General features: G+C 38.1%; 1 protein-coding gene across 3 annotated transcripts in view; it reads right to left on the reverse strand.

Annotated features, from left to right (window-relative positions):
- The window catches only part of agmo (alkylglycerol monooxygenase), a 48,293-nt gene that overhangs the window by 11,296 nt on the left and 12,360 nt on the right, over positions 1 to 24,637 (reverse strand). For all 3 annotated transcript variants that reach the window (XM_058414422.1, XM_058414421.1, XM_058414420.1), the window contains exons 4-10: positions 11,472 to 11,575; positions 10,415 to 10,510; positions 8,940 to 9,006; positions 8,730 to 8,795; positions 8,224 to 8,303; positions 5,589 to 5,723; positions 839 to 955 (exon numbers count right to left, since the gene is read on the reverse strand). In XM_058414422.1, coding sequence (XP_058270405.1) covers positions 839 to 955; positions 5,589 to 5,723; positions 8,224 to 8,303; positions 8,730 to 8,795; positions 8,940 to 9,006; positions 10,415 to 10,510; positions 11,472 to 11,575 — 665 coding nt within the window. The remainder of the gene's footprint in view (positions 1 to 838; positions 956 to 5,588; positions 5,724 to 8,223; positions 8,304 to 8,729; positions 8,796 to 8,939; positions 9,007 to 10,414; positions 10,511 to 11,471; positions 11,576 to 24,637) is intronic.

The raw sequence follows: 24,637 nt of genomic DNA on the forward strand, positions 1-24,637 counted from the left end.
GTGAGTGATGCAGTTCAGAGGTAACTCGCCAAGTCCTAAAATGAAATGTTTTTCTAGCTTTGAAGTACCACTAAGCTGTGCTGTAGCATCACTTGTCAGTGCAAATAAATTGGCATGGTACATAGAGGTATAAATACACACTTTGACATTATTTATTGCTTGGCCCAAGGGCATTACTTAGTTATTTTCTCTGGAATGGCTGATGGATGCAACAGGAAGGCTTTTCAGGCGATGGGAAATGGTTGACTTGGCTCCGAGAACGTTTGTATTGGTTGTTGGACCACCGGCGGCTGTTTTATTGGTTGGTGGAGGGAGGGAGAGGGGGAGGTGGAAAGAGGGATCTAGAGAATTCTCAGCGAGGCACCACGGAGAGAACACCACTGAGGTAGGAATGACAGGAAAGACTGGCTGTTTCATTTCAGTGGGGAAGCAGGGTGGGTCCATGAAGTTTGGCTAACCAAAACTATGCCTGGGGAACATACACTTCCAATGATACCAACAGGGGAACTGAGTGTCTGCGTCTTTGTTAGGGAGGTGGAGAAAGATAATAGGCAAAGATGTCTGTCCATACGCTCTAGTGAAAGACTATATAATTGGGATAATTACAGGGCGAGACTGAGATTGCCTGTGGTTTGATAACAGGCCTAATGTTATAATATGTAGAACAGAGTAAATTATAAGCTTTAAGTGAACCGTTAAAGACAATAAAAGATTTGCATTGGCATAAAAGCCTTAGGAAAGCCAATGACCAAATGTTAGTCTTTCAACTATCAACATTCAAGGTAAACCAAGGTCATTTCTATCTCTGTGATGTAACATATACACTTTTGTTACTTACATGTTCTGTTTCAAATAAGTTGTTATAAACGACCAGCACAAGAATGAAATGCACATGCACATAAGTCTGAAGTAGAGTCGACCATTCGGGGTTATGTGGGACCTCCTTTCCTGTGACCTGAAAAGATGCAGCATGTTTATGAAATATGAACAATATTTCAGTAACAGTTCATTAGTTCGGTGTCCTTCATCACTATTCAATGAAAATTAACGGTTGTCTTCCACCATGCATCTTGTGAACTTGGTAGCATGCCAGTATTCATAAATTTGAGGGTATAAATAATCAGCTGCCGTTATGGTATTGCAGAAGTGTTATGAGAATTAAAACATCAACATGACTGTCATATTTAGTTGAGTTGGGGAATTAGCTAAAGCACAGTTTGCTGAAAGAGAAAAAACCTGTAACGTTCATCAAGAAATAATAAAATGAGATAATGGTAGTAAAATATATTACAGAGAAAATGATCATGTCTAATCATTACAAGACACAGATAGGTGTATGAACTACAAATATAACCAAGAGTAAAGTTCAGTTTAGTTTAGTTTATTTATATAGCACAATAAAACGTTGACCATTGTGCTGTACAAAAATTTTAAGATCAAAATAATAAAAGACCAATCGAGACAGGAAATAGTACATACAGAGGAAAAAACAAGCTCAGGATGACTCAGATGTTAAACGCCTTTTCTAAAAGATGAGTTTTAAGTTTTAGTTTAAACAGAGATTCTGTAGGGATTATCCTAATAGATAAATGTAGGCTATTCCACAGTTTGGAGCCAACTATGGCAAAAGCCCAGTCTCCCTTTCTTTTAAGCCTTGATCTGGGAACCTTTAACAGTATCTGATTTGATGACCTTAAACATCTAGCAGATATGTTAACAGTTTAGATCAATAAGAGTAAATTAATACAATACAATTAATTACAAGACTCATCAGCAATTATTACCATCTTTTTAACCAAAACAACTGAATAACAATGTAAATTCCTCAACAAGAGTAAACCAGATCACCATCATTCACTGGCTTCCAACTAAATTAGAGAATAAATAAATACCTTACTTCTACAGTAAGAAAAAAAGTAAAGCTCTATCACTCATAAATCCATAAACTAACTCTTTCTAAATACTGTCTCTATAGTAAGACTTCTATCATATGTAATGACATTTGACAATTCTGAGATGTCTTTATCACTATTGTACAAGTGTTTTTCCCTGCTGTCCATGATAAAGAGTTAACTGTAAATTACTGTACCCGATTTCTCCAGGTCACCCAGTAACTCTGTATATCATAATATACTGTATTTTGATGTCACAGTAATAATAGCTTTCCATGAAATGCTTTGATTACATGCTTTTCATATAATATATGGCCACAACATTATAGATAAATCCTCAGGACAAATATCAAAATCACATTTACGTAAACATTGATTCATATCCAAGTCTGGGTTGGAGTGTACAGTAAAAATTCGGTATGAGAAAAGTATGAGAATTCACCCCAGATGGGATACCATTCCCGTCATTCACACACATTGACACATACACCTTGAGGCGATGTATCAATCCACCAATCTGCATGTTTTTGGACAGCAAAATGAAACCAAAGAAAGAAGCATGCAAAAGTAACCCAAGCCCCGGAGCTGTGAGGCAGCAATACTATTGTCCATTGAAATGACACATACATTGAATTGGTGATACCTATGAAAAAGTGGTACCTCCTTCATAAGAAAAAAAAAGAGTTATGGAAACTTCTGGAATTTTTTGAACATGTTCTGAAAACGTCAGTATAACAAAAGCACACACACAGAAATAGTTTAAAGAATCAGGCCTATTGATGTAAGTGCATGTGAAGCTCTACTATAAGGCCCCCATGAAAGGAGGCTAATTGGATCCAGATGTTCCAGTCAGTTCAGGTGTGGGTTTGACCTCTACAACCACATAAAAACCCATCATTTTTGTTACCAGCTTGCATAGCAGAGGGAATCAGGGAAGAAAAAAAATTAAGTTCAAGCTTATTAGAATAGAAAGGGTCACAAAATACTTTTAGACACTCGGACCTCCAGCAGAAGTTTCGGGATAGTGATTTCTCTCCTCAACAGGTGACCTTGAAGATCATTGTAAGCACATGCTGTAGAAATTTTAAACAAGTAACGAGAACCCTATTAAGCTCTGTAAGCATCACTTGCACTTAACCACACAGGAAACCAGTGCTTTCTAAGAAAACTCTGAAGACCACCTGAATGTTCCACCTCGCTACTTGAAAAAATGCTCTATGAACAGACAAGATGAGTTTTTTGGTAAATGTACAAACTGTATTTATAGAAGGGGAGGGGAACACAGTGTAGGGACGTGGCCAAGTGTCGGGTGTGGGTGGAGAGATGGCAGGTAACGCATAAGGATTCTCACCTGTGACTTATTATTGGGAGTTTACTTAGTTGTGTGTCTTTGTGCTTTCAGGCTCTGGCATAACCAGAGAGAGAGAGAGAGAGAGAGAGAGAGAGAGAGAAAGAGAGGGAGAGAGAGAGAGAGAGCTGCATGTTTTTCTGTTGAGTTGTTCTGAGTTTTGTTGATGGTTTCTGAAGTGTGAACTGAATATACTCAAGCCTGGAGCTTAGTCAATATTTTGCCTGTCTCTCGAGTCTTCCTCTATGCCCTCACATACAAGGCATTTGACACAAAGCCCAAGTCTAAAATGGAGGAATAAATGAACAACACAGTAGCCTTAGGAAGAAAGTACATACTTATAAATGACTAATTCTGATCTCAGTCCCATGCTGTACATGATGTAATACAGGCTGGTTTAGTGAAATGCCTCCATTTCCAGGACAGAGCACATTGTGCTTTGTGGTTTCTCAAGAACTTGAGAAGCTCTGATTTTTTAGAAAATAAATATTAACTTTAAGTGATAGAACAATAGAGAGACTGGTGAAGGAACGATTGTCTATAGCTACTATAAATTGTTACACTGTAAGTAGTCTTGTACATAATATAACATCAAATGTAGCTATAAATGGCCTAAAACCAGGAATAGGTTATTTATTAAATATATTGAAAAATTGTAATCGTTGCCAAATAGCTGTCGTATAGGTTGAATAAAACATTGGGACATGCTGTTTATAGAAAAATTAAACAGGAGTCCTTACTAGACAGTAATAATTAACACTTTGTTGAAATCTTAAATTAATGACAAATTTAGATATTTGTGCATATTTATGTACGATATTTATTTTAAGAAACAACAAAGGAAGCAGTCTAAACCTTTTCTACAGGTTTGTAATACATTATTCCATAAATGTATTTTCGAATGTGTGGTGAATGGAAATAAACTTAAATTCATTTTTATGAATTCTTAAGACTCTCTCATGTGTAGTCACATGTGGGTTTGACCTACTGCAGTTCACTGCTCTGTTTTCCCTCAAAACTCAACTCCTCCAGCACAACCCTCCCTCCTGCGCAGGAGTATGAACAGGCACAGCCCAGCTCTCCCAATCCAGCACCTTTCAAGGTATTTCAGTCAAACTTCAGCACTCACCACATGCTCTCCATCACCAGGCTCTCTTTAGGGCTGCTTTAATTGCAGCATGAGGGGAAAAAACGAGGCTTTGTTTCATGTGTGAAGTAAAAGTGGCTAAAAATGTGCCACACACACACACACACACACACATCGCCGTTTCAAAGCAAACCGCCACAGCTCCTGATGGAGAGACTTCAATCCCGTGTCGTAGGCCTGGCTTTTTAAGACATGTGAAAATTGAGCTTATTGTGCTTCAAAAGCATGTGAGACTTTTTTGGCACTCGGCTGTACTTGTAAAGTGTGTCATTTTATATTAAGAGTCATTGTCAAGGCTTTTTTCTGTCACTGAAATTGTAGGCAGTGGATAGCAAACGAGATATAAACATTCAAGAATAACAAGATTTCTCAAGCTAATTTAAGCTTGAATTCACCACCAAACTGCCATTCAACAGTAATTTGCCAGGGATAAAAGCGACAACAGGCTAGCGTGCTACAGGCTGACATGCTGCATAGCTGTGTTACTGTTACCACCCTGAAGTTGATCATTTTCCAGTAACAGCACCTTCTAAACTGTTTAACTCCGCTTATATCAGAGCAATTTTCCAATAGTGTCCAGTTATATTTATTATTATCTGTAGTTACTTTTAATGTTGTAGACCATCCACAACACCGGTTCCTGTTACAAATCATGTTATAGCAGCTATATACAATCATTCTTGAAGTTAAAAAGACAAAAGAACCTAAGCTCGTCTTGAAAAGGGAAACTATGATAAACTCCTATGTCTTGAATACTGTCCCATGTTTATCTCTGCTACAAAGTGATGACTCCTTCTGTGTATATATATATATATATATATATAAAACTTCACCATATAAACAATTGCACGTTTGTTAACTATTACATGGTTCAATGGAACATCCATCATAAAAGTACCTGTTTAACTTATTAATACAATAATGTTTCAGAAAAATCACATTATTACCTGTGTATTGCCTTGCAGACAAAATTATTGTCAGAGCCGCTGTTATAAAAAGATAATAGACACCTTCTGCCCAATCAGAATTGAGAACAGTGCTATGATATAAGCTCCATTACTTCACAAATTTAAAGAGAACTACATGAAGAACTTTTGTCCATCATGAAATAAATTCAGCCTTGTACAGTTTGTTCGAATCTACAATTCATTGTATAATTAGAGATATTTATTAGATACGAGAAAAAAAAGAAGTATCCTACCTCGGGTAGATCGTCGGGATCTCCTAGCCTCGGTGTGCCCGGCATCCAGCCTGGTCCTTTAAAGATGACAGACAGCTTGTGTGTAATACCATCAGCACTGAGGAACTGCCGCCACAGGTATACGTAGTATTCAAACTTCAGAAAGAAAACAGAGCAGAAACAAAACCTCATGACGTGAGAAACTCATTACACAGGGACATATGTGTAACAAAAACTCACAGTGAGATTGTTTACATGAGCAAAGTAATCTCATAGCTGCAAGAAATCACATTCTGGCAATAATCTGCTTATTGTTGCTACTAGAAGTGAAAGTGGATTTATTCAGGAAAACTCTGTTTAAGTAATAAGTAATAAAGCACTGACTCAAAGTAAAAGTGAAAAAGGAGTCCAAAAAACTGAGCAGAAATAAAAAGTATACAGAGGAAAAACTATGAGTTATTGATAACTCCGACATGAGAAAAAATATTAATGTGTTCGTAATGTTCATGTGGGTGAATTTAAAAGTTAAGTGAAAACTAGTTATTAATTTATCCTTAAGTCCTAAATGTAAAGATGTAAAGTGTTATTGTTGAGTTCCAAAGCCCCAGTCCTCAATGTTCACCCTGCTGATAGCCAGAAATATTTGGGTTGAATTTTGAGCAGTGGGTTGAGTTTCTCTTTCACCATGAGTTCATTAAAGCTGTTGAGTTTTGTTCTGGAAACAGTTTTTAGAGTTGTATTTTATTGATTATATTATCCCCATGCTAAAAATCCTACAAATTCCTTTCTCTGTCTTGCATTTGCTTTTTTACTGACAAAGCTGCTGTAACACAAGAATTTCCCATATGGGATCAATAAAGTCTATCTATCTATCTATCTATCTATCTATCTATCTATCTATCTATCTATCTATCTATCTATCTATCTATCTATCTACACTATATTGCCAAAAGTATTCGCTCACCCACCCAAATAATCAGAATCAGGTGTTCCAATCACTTCCATGGCCACAGGTGTATAAAATCAAGCACCTAGGCATGCAGAGTGTTTTTACAAACATTTGTGAAAGAATGGGTCGCTCTCAGGAGCTCAGTGAATTCCAGCGTGGAACTGTGATAGGATGCCACCTGTGCAACAAATCCAGTCGTGAAATTTCCTCGCTCCTAAATATTCCACAGTCAACTGTCAGCTGTATTATAAGAACGTGGAAGTGTTTGGGAACGACAGCAACTCTGGAGTGACGAATCGCGCTTCTCCATCTGGTAATCTGATGGACGAGTCTGGGTTTGGTGGTTGCCAGGAGAACGGTACTTGTCTGACTGCATTGTGCCAAGTGTAAAGTTTGGTGGAGGGGGGATTATGGTGTGGGGTTGTTTTTCAGGAGCTGGGCTTGGCCCCTTATTTCCAGTGAAAGGAACTCTGAATGCTTCAGCATACCAAGACATTTTGGACAATTCCATGCTCCCAACTTTGTGGGAACAGTTTGGAGCTGGCCCCTTCCTCTTCCAACATGACTGTGCACCAGTGCACAAAGCAAGGTCCATAAAGACATGGATGACAGAGTCTGGTGTGGATGAACTTGACTGGCCTGCACAGAGTCCTGTCCTCAACCCGATAGAACACCTTTGGGATGAATTAGAGCGGAGACTGAGAGCCAGGCCTTCTCGTCCAACATCAGTGTGTGACCTCACAAATGTGCTTCTGGAAGAATGGTCAAAAACCCATAAACACACTCCTAAACCTTGTGGACAGCCTTCCCAGAAGAGTTGAAGCTGTTATAGCTGCAAAGGGTGGACCGACGTCATATTGAACCCATGGGATGTCACTTAAGTTCATATGCGAGTCAAGGCAGGTGAGCGAATACTTTTGGCAATATAGTGTATATATATATATATATATATATATATATATGTATATATTCATCCATCCATCCATCTACCCATCCATGAACTGGAAAAAATATGCTAATATATCCTAAACTTGTATATGGTTCACCTACATTTTCTTTCTCTCTCTCAGAAGCAAGGATGGGTATAATGTTTTCCACTTGACTGTATCCATGTCAAAGTCCTTTATCAAAGTCCATATTAACTGACTATACAAAGTTAAACAGCTTTGCTGATAGTCCAGCAATGCTGTATTTGGGTGGAGGATTGAATATTCGTCAGCTGTATTAGTTTTGGTGGAGTAGCAAAGCCCCCTGAGGGAAAGGTTGTATCAGTGTGTGAGTTATAGCTAAGGGTTATTAGGTTCTTCAAACAAAAATGTATGAGAAACACTATTGTTATTTTCGTCTGACATTGAATCCAGTGTCTAAATGTTTCATGCCACAGATAAGATTGCGTTTGTCGTTGGCCTCCAAGGGAAAGTGCAGAGAAAATAATCAAAGGCAAATTGCACATGGTTTCTTGCCGACACTCTCGCCTCTCTTGTTTAAAGTGTACTACTAATGTTATGGTTATGGTGTGGCTTTTCCACTGGTGGGGAAACATGAGGAGAACGAAGGCAGCAGAGAACTCACAGCTCATATTTACATTAAGCATAGCACTCTGAAACTCTGAGCTGGAACTCGCTGGGCGAGAACTCATGTGGTTCACAGAAAACAGGGCACTGATTCAAAAATGATTTCTATAAAGATATACTTGGGTTAATGTACCTCAACAGACAGAATGTCAAAAGTGTTGATGGGGTGTGTGAGTCCATAGATGACTTTATCTTCTTCTGGAACAAAGGTTCCTACAAGAGAACATTGATAATACACTGATAAATACTCTGCTTGCATATGTTGCTTTAAACATATATGAAAGGCAGACGATGTGATATTTTATTTAATGTTTTTAAGAAGAAGGGGTCTTGTTTGTACATGTACACACACACACACAAAGTACTATTGTTTACCATATGTATTGTGTTGTATCTATTGCCACTTCCTCAACAATTATTTACTGTCTTGTATCTTGTCTATTTGCAATGTAAACTACTCTAATTTGCACTACATGTCTGGTGATTATCTCAAGCGGTCTTAAACTGTCAGCTTCCTAATGTAATTCCATAATTCTGCACCAAGGCCTTACAGTGCACTGTTTCAGTCTACTGTATAGTTGTATCGAGCCAGAATAAGAAGTACGCCCTTGAGTCTACCGCACACACACACACTCTTACCAAACATCCGGTCCCAAATAATGAGAGTTCCTCCATAATTCTTATCAATACAATAACGGTTTCTCCCTGAAAAATGATGCAAACAGAATAAACCAGGAACAAATCACTAAAGCTGACATTGTTTGGTATACAGTGATTATAACAGCAAAATATAAAACATCTCATGCAAAATGAAATATTTAAACATGCTCTACTGTGGGTGTTTCTCACCATGATGAACTCTGTGATGACTCGGCGTGTTTAGGATCCACTCCAGAGGACCGAGATCCTTGACGACCTAATGAGAAAAAGCAGTTTTAAAAATACTTGTGTGTCTTATATTAATAAACAGCGCCTCTAGGATGTGATTGTTTAGTGCCATGTAATCAAGTGACTAAAAGGAAAAAAACATCCAGCCTGGGGGTATCGTGCAGTGCCAGCTGTTGCTAAACAGAGATGTAAACTGAGTCTGAGTTTTAGCTTCACACATGTGATTAATCTCTCCTATTGATTGGCTTGTCTTTGTTTTGGCCAATAATACTGAGGAGGAATTGTGCAGGACCCAAACGCTTGCATGGTTCACGTATTTGCTAATGGATTCTGACACGAAACATCATTAATATTATGTGTTTTCTTGTCTGATGAGCTCGCTTGAAGCTCTGCTAACTATGGAAAGAGAAAAGTAGCCAGATTTCCACATGGAAAGAACAATATAGATTAGAAGTAAAGCAAACACAAAGTTGGAGGGAATTAGAATGGCTTTAAGACGAGGCCAAAAAGCTGATAAGTTCCCCTTCCCAGCCCATATATATATCCATATATATATATATATATATATATATATATATATATATATATATATATATATATATATATATATATATATATATGCACCATGTACACACACATGCAGACAAATGCACACACACACAGTTTAATTTCCCATCACACCAATCCATTTTAACTCGATCTCTAAAGTTACTAAAGTTATATGTTACACAGGTGTTTAATTTGCCCTCAGGTGTTTGAAGGAAATAATGATTTTGATGGATAAATGTAAACCTGCTGAGGTCTAGATTTAGCTGGGGATTGTGTGAGTGAACATGATTTTTCAGTGGGTCATTATTTCTCCATAATGACTGGTCTGGCTCCAGCTCAATTTTGTCTTGAATGAAAAAGGTTGCTCGCCGCTTAGCCGGGGCTTTAACGCTGGATTATGCCTGGGAATTTCAAGCCAATAAATTACATAACATCAAAAAAGCTCATAAAAAAGGCATAAATTATATCCTTCAGGAACTTGCGGATGTGAAGACTGTTTTCACTAATGGCGCTCTAAAAGATGGAAATGATTCCAAATCCATTCCTTCTAAACGACTCCCCAAATGACTCTCCCGAACTGTAAAACCAATGGGCCAATGTTCACTCAAATGGCAAGGGTATGGTTATGCTTCTGTTTGGAATATTTTATAAAAGCTCATTATTTCTTTTTGAACATAGGTCTGGAGTTTTAAACCTGGAAAGTGATACATAAAGTAGGTATTTTGTGGTGGATGAACCATCGAGATGGTTAAAGGAAATCATTAGCCTCAGGTCATGATCCGATGCCTTTTTCACCGTATACACTGAGTCTGAAAAGATATCATGGGCCTATTTGTTGCACATTCACTCAGACTTAAAAGTGATTGATGAATAGATTTACACTTTACCTCAGTGTGGATCCAAAACTGGTAGAGTAAGTTAAACTGGATGTGTACAGCAAAGATTGATGGTGGAACTATTAATGCCATGGGAAGGTAGAACACCTGAGAACACACAATCAGCTCATTACATATTTTATTACAGAACAAATAAAATAAAAATCTTCAACTTTCAAATGAGGATCAGGATACACTTACAGATTTAAGACAGATTTCCATTTTCTTTATATAATTTGGCACAAACCTTGTCAGCCCTATATCACTAAATTGAATTTATACAATATAAAAAAAGTATATGTTTCCACAAGATCATGTTTTGGACTAGGGACAAGTTGAACATTGTATATTTTTACAGGTCAAAGTACAGTTGAGAGAGTCAGACATATAGTTAAACAATTTAAGGGAAGACATTTGGTTTCCACTTAATATACAGGGGGGCAGAGGAAATCAAGGTCACTTAGAGAGAGAGAGAAAGAGTATTTCAGAATCTGCTGATCTCCTCAGGTATTCATGTGCAAGACAAAAACCAAAAATATCCTTCAAGCAGCAGCTCAACAGGTCAAAACATTTTGGTCTTTTTAAGGAATCTTTTTAAGCTACACGTCTATTTTGAGCTAAAACATTAGGCTACAGTAATTCATATAACCACTTTTTACAACCAGGGTGAGAAAAAAATAAATAAAAAATCTTTGCTGAAGGAGGACAAGCTACAACAACAGAAGACCACATCACATTCCGTTCCTCTTACAGATGTGTATCTGTATTAAATCTGTATTAAATACAACATTATCAAGTACCTTTCAGATTGATGGTCATTAAACAACATTTTTATTTACATTTATATACAAACATAGCTGCACAGGAATCCATTGTTACATTCAGAGCTGATGGAATCAGCTATAGGTTGAATTATCTGCAAAGGTATTGTGCATCAGTTATACACTAGATTTATGATGGAATAATACTAATAATATAGTGTGCTGTTGGGGGAACTTGATGCAGACAAAATTTGAATGCACTATATAGTAAAAAGGGAAGAAAGTCTCTAGCAGATGGTAATTGTTACCCATGAAGTAAACTGCTGTGTTACAGACTGCCGGAGCGCTGTGGTCAGGTTGTAGTACTCAGAGCTGTGATGCGCTTGATGAGCAGCCCACAGGATATTAATCTCTACAAAACACACACACACACACAAAATTATGCATTTCCACCAAACACATGTCAGAACACCTAACTGTGAATGACAGAGGAGAGAAAACCCAAAGTCAAACTACATCCACTTCTGCTTTTGTGTTTGCTTTGGATAGAAACTATGACCTCTTTGCTGCTGGTTGGGTGAACGAGTAAAAAATGAGCCAGTTCCTTGTCTTGCCACTGCAATGTAATAAGCATTGGTAAAGGGTACAAAAGCAAGTGCTTAGTTGCAACACACCAGTTTATATTTGCCATTTTCGAAAGGTTTCCGCAACATTAATCTCTCTGATTTGGCTCCTTCTTGGATCCGCAAAATCACGCCTGCTGTGTTTCAAAGGATCTTATGAGCTGTCCCCAGACCACCCAGATGGCTCTATGATGCTTTAACACTGCACAATGGGCTGTGAAAAGACGTCTGCCTGAAATTAAAATTTTCTTGCACTAAAATCAAAGACATTTACTTGTGAAAGAATTATGTGAGTGAACGCTATAACTGTAACTCCTTCCAAATAATAGTAAAAGTTTTAGAGAATTATAATAGTCGCAACGACTGCACTTTGAGTTGTTCGTGTCATCCCATTCGGAAATGAGTCAATTCTATGGCAATGTACACAATGCCAAAATGGATACACTAATCCCTGTGATGATGCGGCAATGTATGGGCTCTATTTCCCAAGGGACAAAGCAAAAATTCCTTATGGGTGCTAGCTGAAACCTGGCATAGGTTCAGTATACACCTGGGCTTTATTTATCTTCATGTCACAGTGTCTGGTTTACTTACTTTTAGGAAAACTATTGCATGAAATCAAACAGTCACTGACACAAGAAAAAGGCTGGCATGGTGAGACACTCTTCCACCACACAGCTCCTTAGGTTGATCCTGAGCTCAGATTACCATTTGTGTGTTCTTCCCATGTCCACATCGGTTTCCTTTGGGTTCTTCAGGTATTCTTCCTTCTTGCAAAAACATGCCAGCGTTGAATTAGCTATCCTAAAATCACCCCTGTGTAAATGTATGTATATGGTGCCCTGTGACCAATTGGTCTTCCATCTAGTCTGCATTTCTGCCTCAAGCCTAGAGTTCCTGGGATCGGCTCCAGATCCACCGTAACCCTTAGCAGGACAAAGCAATTACTGAAGATGAATGAATGAAATATTGTGGACCACCAACATCAAGCCATTCAGGAGAAGGAGGTGTCTCTACATGCCTGTTAATTCCACCCATAAGTTCCACCTCATGCTTTTTCAGGGTGTGGCTTCTCATGAATACGAATGGGAGGGTTGGATTTTTTAAGTTTTGCTGTCAAAGCATTAACTACAACTAACATGACTGCCTATACTTTTAAGTTAAATCCTAGCAGAGTAGTCTGTTAACTTAAATAAAGGTACTACCATTTTTTTAGTTGTTTATTTATCATGACCATTTACCCATTGTTGATTTTGACATTTAAAAAAACATGTAATGGCTATTTTTAGGAGATGATGTGAACCCAGTTAGTTTACATGCCCTAATGTTCAAGGTCATCAGTCATTTTATATTCCCCCCTATGTTTTCTATGTGCTAAATTAGAGGATTAACACTTTTTATTAGCATGATTCACTGACAATGCACAAAAAAATGTCAAATATAAACACATATGTGATACTGTTGATGTCTAACACATTTTAAATATAACCTTCAGGATTAACGCTGTCAGAATAAGACATGGGAACCTCTGCTTCAATGTAAGCTCCCTCGAAAAGGTGAGCCGGGAGAGTTCTCTGCACTCCAGCTGAAAAAACAAAGAGTAGTGAGGGCGTAAGAATAACTCTCTCCTCTCTTTCTGCCCTCCAGCAGCCAGCGGCGCTGAGCCAAGATGTCAAAATCACCTGGATGAAGCCAAGACGAGCAGCCGGAGTGCATGAGCTCTGGGGAAAGCAGAGCAGTTTCCATTCAGAAAATTTCATCAGGCCATTGATGCTGAGCCACTAGGCCTCTAGTCAAGGCTACATGTGGCGCTTCAAGTTAAGATCATATGTTTGTGTCTGTGTGTTTCACACTAAAATGATATGGAAGGGAAATGTGGATTTTGAAAAAACAGCTGGCGAAAATTCTGGCACTGTCTTCCGCGTTGAGTGTTTTGATTGATTGCACTGATTTCCTCCTAAAATGCAGAATGATCATTACACCTGGTCCTAGTCATGTTGACGAATATGTGCTGCACTCATCTAGCACGCCAAGTCATTAACAAAGTGACAGACTAATCAAAAGCCATTACATTATACTTTCCACCTCCTGCTTCTGTCATGTATCAGATGAATGTGCTATCACAAAAGTACACACTGGCAAATAATCCAGCCATTGTTTGATAGCGTACGAGTCCTCGGTTTCCCCTCACAGGGTGGAAGAGAAGAAGATTGATGCCGGGTTGTCACTGGTAGGAAGTATGTACAGCTAGGCCTCATTGCAATCCGTGTCCTTGTGAGCGGGGCTCGGCTGGACACCGCATAGTTTGGCAGTCTGTATTCAGACGGGAAGAGCTTTAATGATGAGAAACCATGCCACAGAAAAGCGCTTCCCACCAAATCTGAGCACTGAGGCCTGCACATTTCCACTGCCTCTTTTCTCTCAGAGAGGGTTCAAGCATGTAAGCTGCATAGCACTGCATAGCTTTCTAAATGGACCAATACAAATCTAGTCATAGAAAGTGCGAAGTGATATTTTGCAGTAAAAACATTTGGATTTGCAGCTACATCGTTTGCAAGATTTTGAATATTTTTATTGTGTGTTCTTTTTTCTTAAGCATCCTTGTCTAACTCGAAAAGTGCTCATGGGTATCATTTACTCTAGTAAGAGAGAGAATATTTGCAGATAGTTCATAATGGAAATGCACATTACTTTTAGCAAATGTTGTCAATACTCATTCCTACTTGGCAAATAAGCTTTAGTTATGTATTAGTTTGCCAAATGTTAGCTGCCTTGCTTTCGAATTTGGCTCCAGGTTTACACAACCAGCAATGTAGACTACTGGATACTACTACAATAACTCTCACACACATACATATTAATTTACACAATATGTTGTTGTTGTTCTATCGGCTGCTCCCTGTTCGGGGTCGCCACAGCGGATCATTTGGTCCACATGTATTGATTTGGCACCAGATGTAAATTTACACAATTTAATGTCGCAATTTCAGCTAGCTTTCTTGTCCACTGGGTTACAAAATAAAATATCCTTGACTACTGGTTTAACCAATATATAGATGTGATATGAGGCAGCATTTTATCACATGTGGCTACTGAAAAGAAAAGTTCAATCAAATCTTTTTTTTTTTACTACAATTATATTATAGGATTTCATGGTAACTATAGCAACAGTACACTATATTCTGCAATTAAAAGCAAGCCCAGAGCAAATTAGCTACCAAAAAAATAAAGAATATTGCCCTAACTCATAAACAAACTCCTTTCTCAGTAATATGCTGTGCCTTTGCATGTCTTTTAGAAGCATCATCATCATCATCAATTCTGATTTATTACCTTTGTATGAACTAATTGTTTTTTAGGAAGCTTAAAATTGACTTCCATGTAAATGAGCAAGCCAATATTTCATTAACATTGCAGAATATGGCTCTGATCTGAAATAAATTTACTTCCATGTATACATTTAAGTCCAGAACTAGTACACAGATTGTATATCATCTAGTCACTGTGTACTAATGCACCAATAATACACTTTAAAATCCTAAATAAAAATAATATGGTTACTGGTTACCACAGTTAAACCAGTTTTGCGGTAAAGGAAAGAGGTAATAAAGAAGTTAAAGAGGTAAAATTATCTGAGCTAAGTACTTATCTGCCAACATTAATGCAATACCCTGTTTAAATCGCGTAGTTAATGCTGCTGAAGATGTCAGGTCTGTTTTTGGGGCTGAACTGTGAACAGCACCATTCCCATAAGCCTGTAATGGTGTATTGAATGGAAAGAGCTGACTCAGCATCACTGTTCCCTTAATTGCGCTTAATTGAAGGCTTATGTACCATGTGTCTTTTAGGTTTGATGTTAAAATTCAAAGGATCAAAGGTGACTGCACCATGATGACAGCCATTATAGCTGGTAAATCTTGTGATTGTGACCCAGGACAGAGAAAGATTACAGAAGAGGAGAAATCTTCTGTCATTTTCTACATGATGTTACTAGAAGCCTATAATAAACTCATCCAAACTGTTCCAGTGTGATTCGCATCTCTTCAGTCTGAGAATTACAGATCTTCTCTGTGAATCCTGTATTCAGAGACAGACACTGTAGGCAAGAGACTAAGCTTCATTATTATAACTTTTCAATGCTCAGCAAAACATTTTTGGATGCTGAACTTCACGCTTACTTTCTTTATCTACTTTTATAGATAAAAGCTAGAGAACAGCATGGTTTTTTTGCACTTTATCTTATTTACAGTACTATTACTCTCAATAGGTGTGTTCAGCCTAACAAAGGCTTGCACAAGCAGTCACCTAGCTTTGAACAATCAGTTCTTTTTCCACAGTCATTCCTTATGATCATTTCTCCAGTGTAAGAAGATTTTAGAGAAGTTTTTAGATATAACAAATATTTGAATATAATATTCATTTAGGTGTAATTTCATTACCTACACAAGAAATTATGGGAAAGTGGTTAAGGTGTTGGACTACTGTTTGGAAGGTTGTGAGTTTGAACCCCAGGTTGAAAAGCTGCCACTGCTGGGCCCCTGAGCAAGGCCCTTAACCATTGATTCGTCAGTTGTAGGAAAATGAGATAAGAAATGTAAGTTGCTCTGGATATGGGCATCTGCCCAATGCTGTAAATGTAATCATATATTAGGGTTTTCATACGTGCCAGTTTAACTGTATCCAGGACAGCTTTATTTGTCTTGGATGAATCTTCCTCAATATCTCAATGTTAGACTTTTGAGCTCCAAGTGCATTAAGTAATATGTAATTCATGATTAACAATTATATAACAAGTATTAGACTAGTATAATACAATACAACTAGTATAAGATTTACTTACAAATATACATTTTGTCTCATTGTAGTTCAATCAAATCTAGACCCAGTACACAGATAGAACTTCAGTGTCCTGTGATGTACACGCTATTACCACTGTTTAGTGCTGTTTAGGCGAATTCTCAACTGTGATTGGTCGAAATTTTCTATAAGAGTAGCTCCTACAATGGTTCAAACTATAGGTTTATATTAATGCACAAGTTCTAATATGTTATCATTTCTATGACATTAGCCGAGTCACAGGGATGCTCATTCATGCGCCGCATGATCTAAGCCTAATAATAAACAAATTAAAAAAGAAAAGAAAAAAGAAAAAATAATTTAAATTGTGAAGCATTCTTTAAGAATACATTTTTGAACATTGATGGAAGGAGCCTCCATTGTCAGGAACTGTTTATCCACATGGGAAGCCTGCCATGCTGTGGTGCCTCTTCAAAAGAGATATAAAAGAGAGGCTGGGGAATGAACACCTGTTTATAGCATTCCACAACATTAAACGTACCCATAAATGGATAGAAAAGAAAGAATAAAGAACTATTGCAATTTTGTTAGATAGCTGTGTAAACATAACAAACAAAAAATAAAATTATTACTAATTCAGATAGACCAGTGCACATTCCTTAAAGTTTATTACTAGCCTTCATGTCTGCAGAAAACCAGCATTTAAGGTTTACAAACAAAGCCAAAACCTGCTATTTCCCCTACACCATTTGTTCTGTTTCACATAAAGAACACCCGCTGAGAGATTTCAGTGAGAAACCACCAGCATGTCTGCCACAGCGCCACCCTACACAGCAGCGGTGCACTAAATGAGGCGCTTTGCTGCAGAGTGGCAAGAGACTGCATGCCACGTCACTCACACTGCCAATGGGCTGTGAAAGGCAAGCTGGAGAGGACAGGCCGAGTGCTAATAAGAAATGCCAACACAAACAGGCGGCTGGGCCAGCCAATCCCTCGGCTGTCACCGCAATACTTCACACTGTCTCCACTTACAAGTCAAACCCTCTGGAAGTTGAGGACGATTTTAAAGGTGTGATAAATTTCAAACTGCCAGCATATACACAATAAGGTAAAGGGCCTACCTACAGAGATTTGTGTTGCGGGATTATTTTAAGTACTTTCACTTGGTAGCCTTCAGGCTTCACATGCACTACAGTGATATCCTGTGTCCTAGGTAGGAGCTGTCAGTGAAATCGCTGAAAGCTTGCTTAGGACTAAAAATACAGTTCTGAGAAGGACAAGGAGTTAGTTATCATGTTTCCTACACATACTTTAACTATGGAGCAGGATCAAGTATCTTTCAAATTTAATATTTTCCAAGCCATAAACTGAAAGGTGTGTTGAGATTTTCAATTATTTTTTTTTCCAAGCAGCTAGGCCAGATGAATGTGAAATAAATAGCCACTGTCATTTTTTTTTCTGAGGTTTTACAAGATTTGCAAAAATAACCCTAAAATATACATTATTAGAAAGAACATTTTAATGTTGTTGTTGTCGTCCTTTGGCTGCTCCCCGTTCAGGGTTGCCACAGCGGATCATCCGATCCACTTATTTGAGTTTGGCACAGGTTTTTTCTACACCGGTTTTCCTTCCTGACGCAACCCTCCTATTTTTTAACCGGGCTTAAGACCGGCATTGAGCATCAACCCTGACAGTGCCTGGGTTGGTTCCCTGCCCAGGAATTGAAACCCAGGCTGTGGCAGTGAGAGCATGGGATCCTGCTGCTGGACCACCAGGAAACAGAACAAACGTTTTAATACTAATAATAATAGTTTGCCTTCCATTCAAAAAATCTCATGATCACAAGATGTTTCTAATATCCTGATACAGTCCCTTTTGTCAGTGTGTGAATAACCTTCATTTCTGCAGCTGTAGGCCTTAAATAATACTGAATATAATTTTCTCATTTCCCATATTATTTAGGGGTCCAAGCACTGAAGTCACTGGAACATGATTGTTTATAGCAGGATTCTTCTGTATTACATATCGTTTTACATACTGGTTGAAATGAAATGGCCATTATTTGTCACATATACATTACAGCACAGTGAAATTCTTTCTTCGCATATCCCATCCTTGGAGGTTGGGGTCAGAGCGCAGGGTCAGCCATGATACAGCGCCCCTGGAGCAGAGAGGGTTAAGGGCCTTGCTCAAGGGCCCAACAGTGGCAACTTGGCGGTGCTGGGGTTTGAACCCCTGATCTTCCAGTCAACAACCCAGAGCCTTAACCACTTGAGCCACCACTGCCCCCACTGGATCAAATCTCCGGAACTGCAGGAACCATAGACTTGCTGTTAAAACTCCACCTATATATAATAATATGTATTTGTACAATTTATATAATTTGAGTTTTGGCTTTTGCAAACTGGGTTAAATAATTTTCATGTTGAGATTTGTAACCATGATGGCCACCACATGCCAATGGATTCTGCTAGAGCAGAGCTTAATAAATTGTATGGCCAGCCATACAGAGCAGGGTCAAGATCAAATTATTTTCTCTGAAATTGCAGATCGAGTCAAGCTGAAATGTTCTGCATCGTTGTTTTAATCTCTACATTTTCATGATGGCGATTTTCCATGATGACGGTGATGAGCAAAAGGTGCTTGGATCCCGCAGATTGCTACATAGGGATCTTTGAAATATATGCATATTTGGTAACCTTGAAGCTTCTAGTCAGCTGTATGTAGCTATAAAGGAGTAAAAAAGTATGCTATATCATATAACTTGTCCAGGTGATGAAGTAAATACTGAGGTAAGGATCTGGACAACATCACCAAGATCTCTGTTTAGAAATAACTGTGGAATCACATGTGAACATCCAGCAGACTTATCTGCACTGTCTACAGAGACATTAAACCTTCAACACAGCAAGATACATCCCATAGACTGTACTGGCCTAGGTTTCACACACACACACACACACTTGTGCAGAATAGTGGCTGATTGTTGATATTATTTCAGTGTCCCAGAGGTACACCTTACTTGTCCAAAGCCCAGACTCCACATCCTGACCGGCTCAATTCTTTTGTACGCCCTCCAACCTGTGCACACGGGGACTTCCAGTGGCGGCAGAAGATTTATGAAGCTCCCGTCACCTAGGGTTAACCCCCGCCACCTTCTACCACGAGGATTCCTTCTGAAAACAATAACATCCAGACCTGCTGGCCTCCGGGACGCCCCACTGTGCCAGTGACGTGATCTGTGTGTCCTAGTGATTGCTGCTGTCTGCAGTCGCTAACGGATCGCTGTCACCGCCGTATCAGCTAGGGAAAATCTCCACGCTCTCAAAAGTACAGAGTGTTAATTTATGGAGCAAGATTTTAATCAAACATTTCCTGCATTTGTAGTAGAAAAATGCCTAGAAATACACTGCTGAATGACAAGTGTAAAGAGGTAGGATCTGCACTCAGAAAAAAAAAAACACAAACAACAATTATGAAAAATTTCATAACGTGTGTTAGATAAAGCGGGTTATTTGAGGCTTCTAGCTGCTGACGAGGTACTATTAAGTATTATTATGATTTTCCCAGTCAAGAAAAAGCAAGGAATACTTAAGTGTAAGAGTGAAACTGTTTCTAAGATTGTACCTTAAGTGAAGGATCATGGCAAAAGGTTCTAAACAAGTCAGAACTTTATAATTCTTCCTGTCACAGAACCTATTCTTAGGTAAACTAGTGAATAAAATTTATTTTTTTTAAAAATATGCTGGTATGTTCTGTGTCTGACTTTTAACAGTCTAGCAGTCTGATTACAATAAACACCTCTCTAACTATCATTCTATTCATTTACGTCTTTTTATTTTCCACAGTGTCATGAAACTTTAAATAAGTAGTGATTTAGTCTACACTTTAACCACCATCTCATTGCTGAATAGTCAAAGAGCTACGACAGAGACCTACATTCCAGTTGTCATGCTACTTCTGTGTTAATGAACATTGGTCAGAATGGGGCTCTCTGATAGTGAACCTATTTGCTGATAGAACATAGCCAAGTAACAAACTGGTAATATAGGATGTGTGCTTTAATTTAAAGAATAAACAGAAAATTAAGCTGATATGTATGACAAATGCAAATGAGGCATGTAAATAAGACAGACAGAATTCTGTGTAAGTAATATACAACATTTTTCAAATAACTCTTATAAATACACTCTGTTATTAAATAATAAATTGCCCTGCACTTACTCTATACAGACAAAAATAAGGCCCCTGAGTATTGAACATTCCATTCCAAAACCATGGGCATTAATATTGAGTTGTTTCTGCTTTGCTGCTATAAAAGCTTCCACACTTCAGTGAAGGCTTTGCATTAGTTTTTGGAGACATGAGGCTATGGGGATTTGTGCCCAACAATCAGACAAATGGGCACAAAAGTTTGGGCACTGATGTCCCATAAGAAGATTTGACACAGAATTGGAGTTTTGGCTCTTCCTAAAGATATTTAGTTGGGTTGAGGACATGGTCTGTGCTGGACCCCAAATTTCTTCCACTGCTGACTTGGTAAACCCTGTATTTATTGCCCATGATTTGTGCACACGGGCGTCATGCTGGACAATGCCCCTGGACAATGGAAAGTGCATTTTCAGGGGATTTAACCTAGTCATGGTGAGGTGTGGTGACAAGGCACATATACTAACAAACAAACCCTTGGTTCAAACTCAAGATGAATGTAAACCTTAGCAGGTTCTACAAACCCTCTACTGGTCTTCAGTAAGCTTTAAAGAAGACGTAAGAGCAATGTCTATGTAGAAATTGAAAGTATTTTCCTCTTATTTTTTCCACTTTTATTTTCCTCTGATTATCTACAACATTGAAATGAAAGAGTCTACAATGGCTTTCCTTTTTACTGCTGCTTGTGGACAGGTCGCTGTGCCGAGGTCTCCAGAGAACTTTCTGGAAATAGAAGGAGGCAAAAAGCAGAGCTGGTCCATGTCAGGCCGCATAAGAGAGAGAACAAACAGAACCAGCACGGCTTCGATCAAGTCATACTTAACTCCATTTGAATTCTTCCTGACCCAGTCCAGAATAAATGCCGTACAGGTTTGGGGCCCTGAGACTTTCTGACAACATTTTTAAATTTGCTCTTATTCTGAAAGTAGAATAAGGGGAACAAAAAGCAAAGCACCAAATCAACCCTCAAATGCAACAAAGCATTGACAAGATTCCAGGCAGAGCTATAAACCATGTTTGTCCTGCGTATTGCTCAAGACTAGCATGCAACCAGAGGCAGTGTGTGGTCAGACCGGAGAGTGCGTACGGGTCAGACAGACATGCAGCTGCAGCGGTGTATGACTCAGATCTGCTCCAGAAGAAGACGACAAGGAAAGCACCAATAACTGGAACATTTGGAATATACACCGAGAGCAGTTGGAAAATCATGTAACAGATGGAAAATAAGGCAGATGACTTATTGACTTGTCAGATATTCCAAAGCTACAAATAGAAAACGCAACAAACATACTGACATTCTGACTGATCATAGATTTTTATATTGATATTGTTTATACCACAGTGCTGAATTCTCGATTCTGATTATTCCAGTGGTGTTGATTATTTTTCTATAACAGCAGCGTTAATGCACTCAATTGAATATATTTATCTTTTCTATAGTAACTACTTACACAGGATTTTTGATTATTGATTTGATTCAAAATTAATTGATTAATTTTTTATGCAGTCTCTTCAGATTCAGTGATTTGTAGGAGTCAGATATAAAGCTATAACTTTTCAGATTCTGAAAGTCTAACATGACTTATTGTCTTACTGTCTTACTGACTTCAGAATGTCTTACTGTCTTACTGACTTCAGAATGTCTTACTGTCTTAGTGTCTTCAGAATATCTTACTGTCTTACTGACTTCAGAATGTCTTACTGTCTTACTGACTTCAGAATGTCTTACTGTCTTAGTGTCTTCAGAATATCTTACTGTCTTACTGACTTCAGAATGTCTTACTGTCTTACTGACTTCAGAATGTCTTACTGTCTTAGTGTCTTCAGAATATCTTACTGTCTTACTGACTTCAGAATGTCTTACTGACTTCAGAATGTCTTACAGACTTGACTTAGTGTCTTCAGAATATCTTACATGTCTTACTGACTTCAGAATGTCTTACTGACTTCAGAATGTCTTACTGACTTGACTTAGTGTCTTCAGAATATCTTACATGTCTTACTGACTTCAGAATGTCTTACTGACTTCAGAATGTCTTACTGTCTTAGTGTCTTCAGAATATCTTACTGTCTTACTGACTTCAGAATGTCTTACTGGCTTCAGAATGTCTTACAGACTTGACTTAGTGTCTTCAGAATATCTTACATGTCTTACTGGCTTCAGAATGTCTTACAGACTTGACTTAGTGTCTTCAGAATATCTTACATGTCTTACTGACTTCAGAATATCTTACTGTCTTACTGACTTCAGAATGTCTTACTGACTTGACTTAGTGTCTTCAGAATATCTTACATGTCTTACTGGCTTCAGAATGTCTTACTGACTTCAGAATGTCTTACTGTCTTAGTGTCTTCAGAATATCTTACTGTCTTACTGACTTCAGAATGTCTTACTGGCTTCAGAATGTCTTACAGACTTGACTTAGTGTCTTCAGAATATCTTACATGTCTTACTGGCTTCAGAATGTCTTACTGACTTGACTTAGTGTCTTCAGAATATCTTACATGTCTTACTGACTTCAGAATATCTTACTGTCTTACTGACTTCAGAATGTCTTACTGACTTGACTTAGTGTCTTCAGAATATCTTACATGTCTTACTGGCTTCAGAATGTCTTACAGACTTGACTTAGTGTCTTCAGAATATCTTACTGTCTTACTGACTTCAGAATGTCTTACTGACTTCAGAATGTCTTACATTTCTTACTGAAACGACTGTTTAAAGCTTCTATAACTATGTGATAACATGAGCTATATAATTTGAAACTATGATTTAAAACATGTGCTTTCATTAATACAAATTGTAATCTTTGGCAACTTGCAGTGGTATTAAAGGAATAAAACGCTTTGGTCTGGCTGTATTGCACCACCTCAGCACTGATTACAAGTGCGTGTTTGTTAATCCTTACATAATCTACACGTCATATCCAGAGAGCTGAACCCTCAACCCATTATGCAAAACAACCTGAGTTTGCACCTAAACCATATTTTATCATTTCAAACTAATTTTCCGAAAGGATGTAGGACATACTGAGCTCAACTGTAAACCTAGACTACTGCTCATATTACAGTAATGTCTTCTCAATACTGATGGCATCAGAGAAGAAAGGGTTTCACTTAAAAGCACTTCCTCATTTCTTTTCCATTTCCAAACAAATAAGGGCCACTTTTAAGTGTTTTACATGAAGAGGGAAAAATGAAATCCCCATTAAAATAAATAAAATAAGTCTTCATATTTCACAATGGCACTAATTGGGGTCTGTGTGGTTTTATGATAGTCATATTTTTTGCCTTTTGTCTGTTGCTGTGCTCAAAATAAAGATTTATTGCCTGCATGTGCAAAAAGAATAGGATTTTAGATAAATATTCCCATGCTCCACTGGAGGCTAAATTGAGTATGAAAACCAGTTTGAAGCCATTTGTGTCAAAGTCAGAAAATGGCAAAGCTACACTCATAGGATTCGATTTTAGCAACCCTGGCATACGCTTGTGTCTATTGAATTGGCGGCTTAAAATTACACTCCAGTAAAGACCATTCACAAAATAATGCTCCCTTTTCCTGAGTCAAAATTAAATTAGTGCAATGTTTTTCTTAATAAGAAAGCATTCGGGTAATAAGGAGTTTATCATACACTTCATCATATACAGGAACCTCCCATCTGCATCTGCATTATTGTGAACATGTGGCTTTAATGCACTTACACTATAGTCTATAGTCTATAAATAATCCTGTGTACTGATATTAAACAGATAAAAGGCAGAGGCCATGGCCTTTATGTCTTTAGAAGACGTTATGTCTAATCCTGTGATATTCAGGAATGATGATGGAACAGGAAAGCTAGACA

The sequence above is a fragment of the Hemibagrus wyckioides genome, linkage group LG17 (assembly GCF_019097595.1).
Source record: "Hemibagrus wyckioides isolate EC202008001 linkage group LG17, SWU_Hwy_1.0, whole genome shotgun sequence".
Taxonomy (NCBI): Eukaryota; Metazoa; Chordata; class Actinopteri; order Siluriformes; family Bagridae; genus Hemibagrus; species Hemibagrus wyckioides.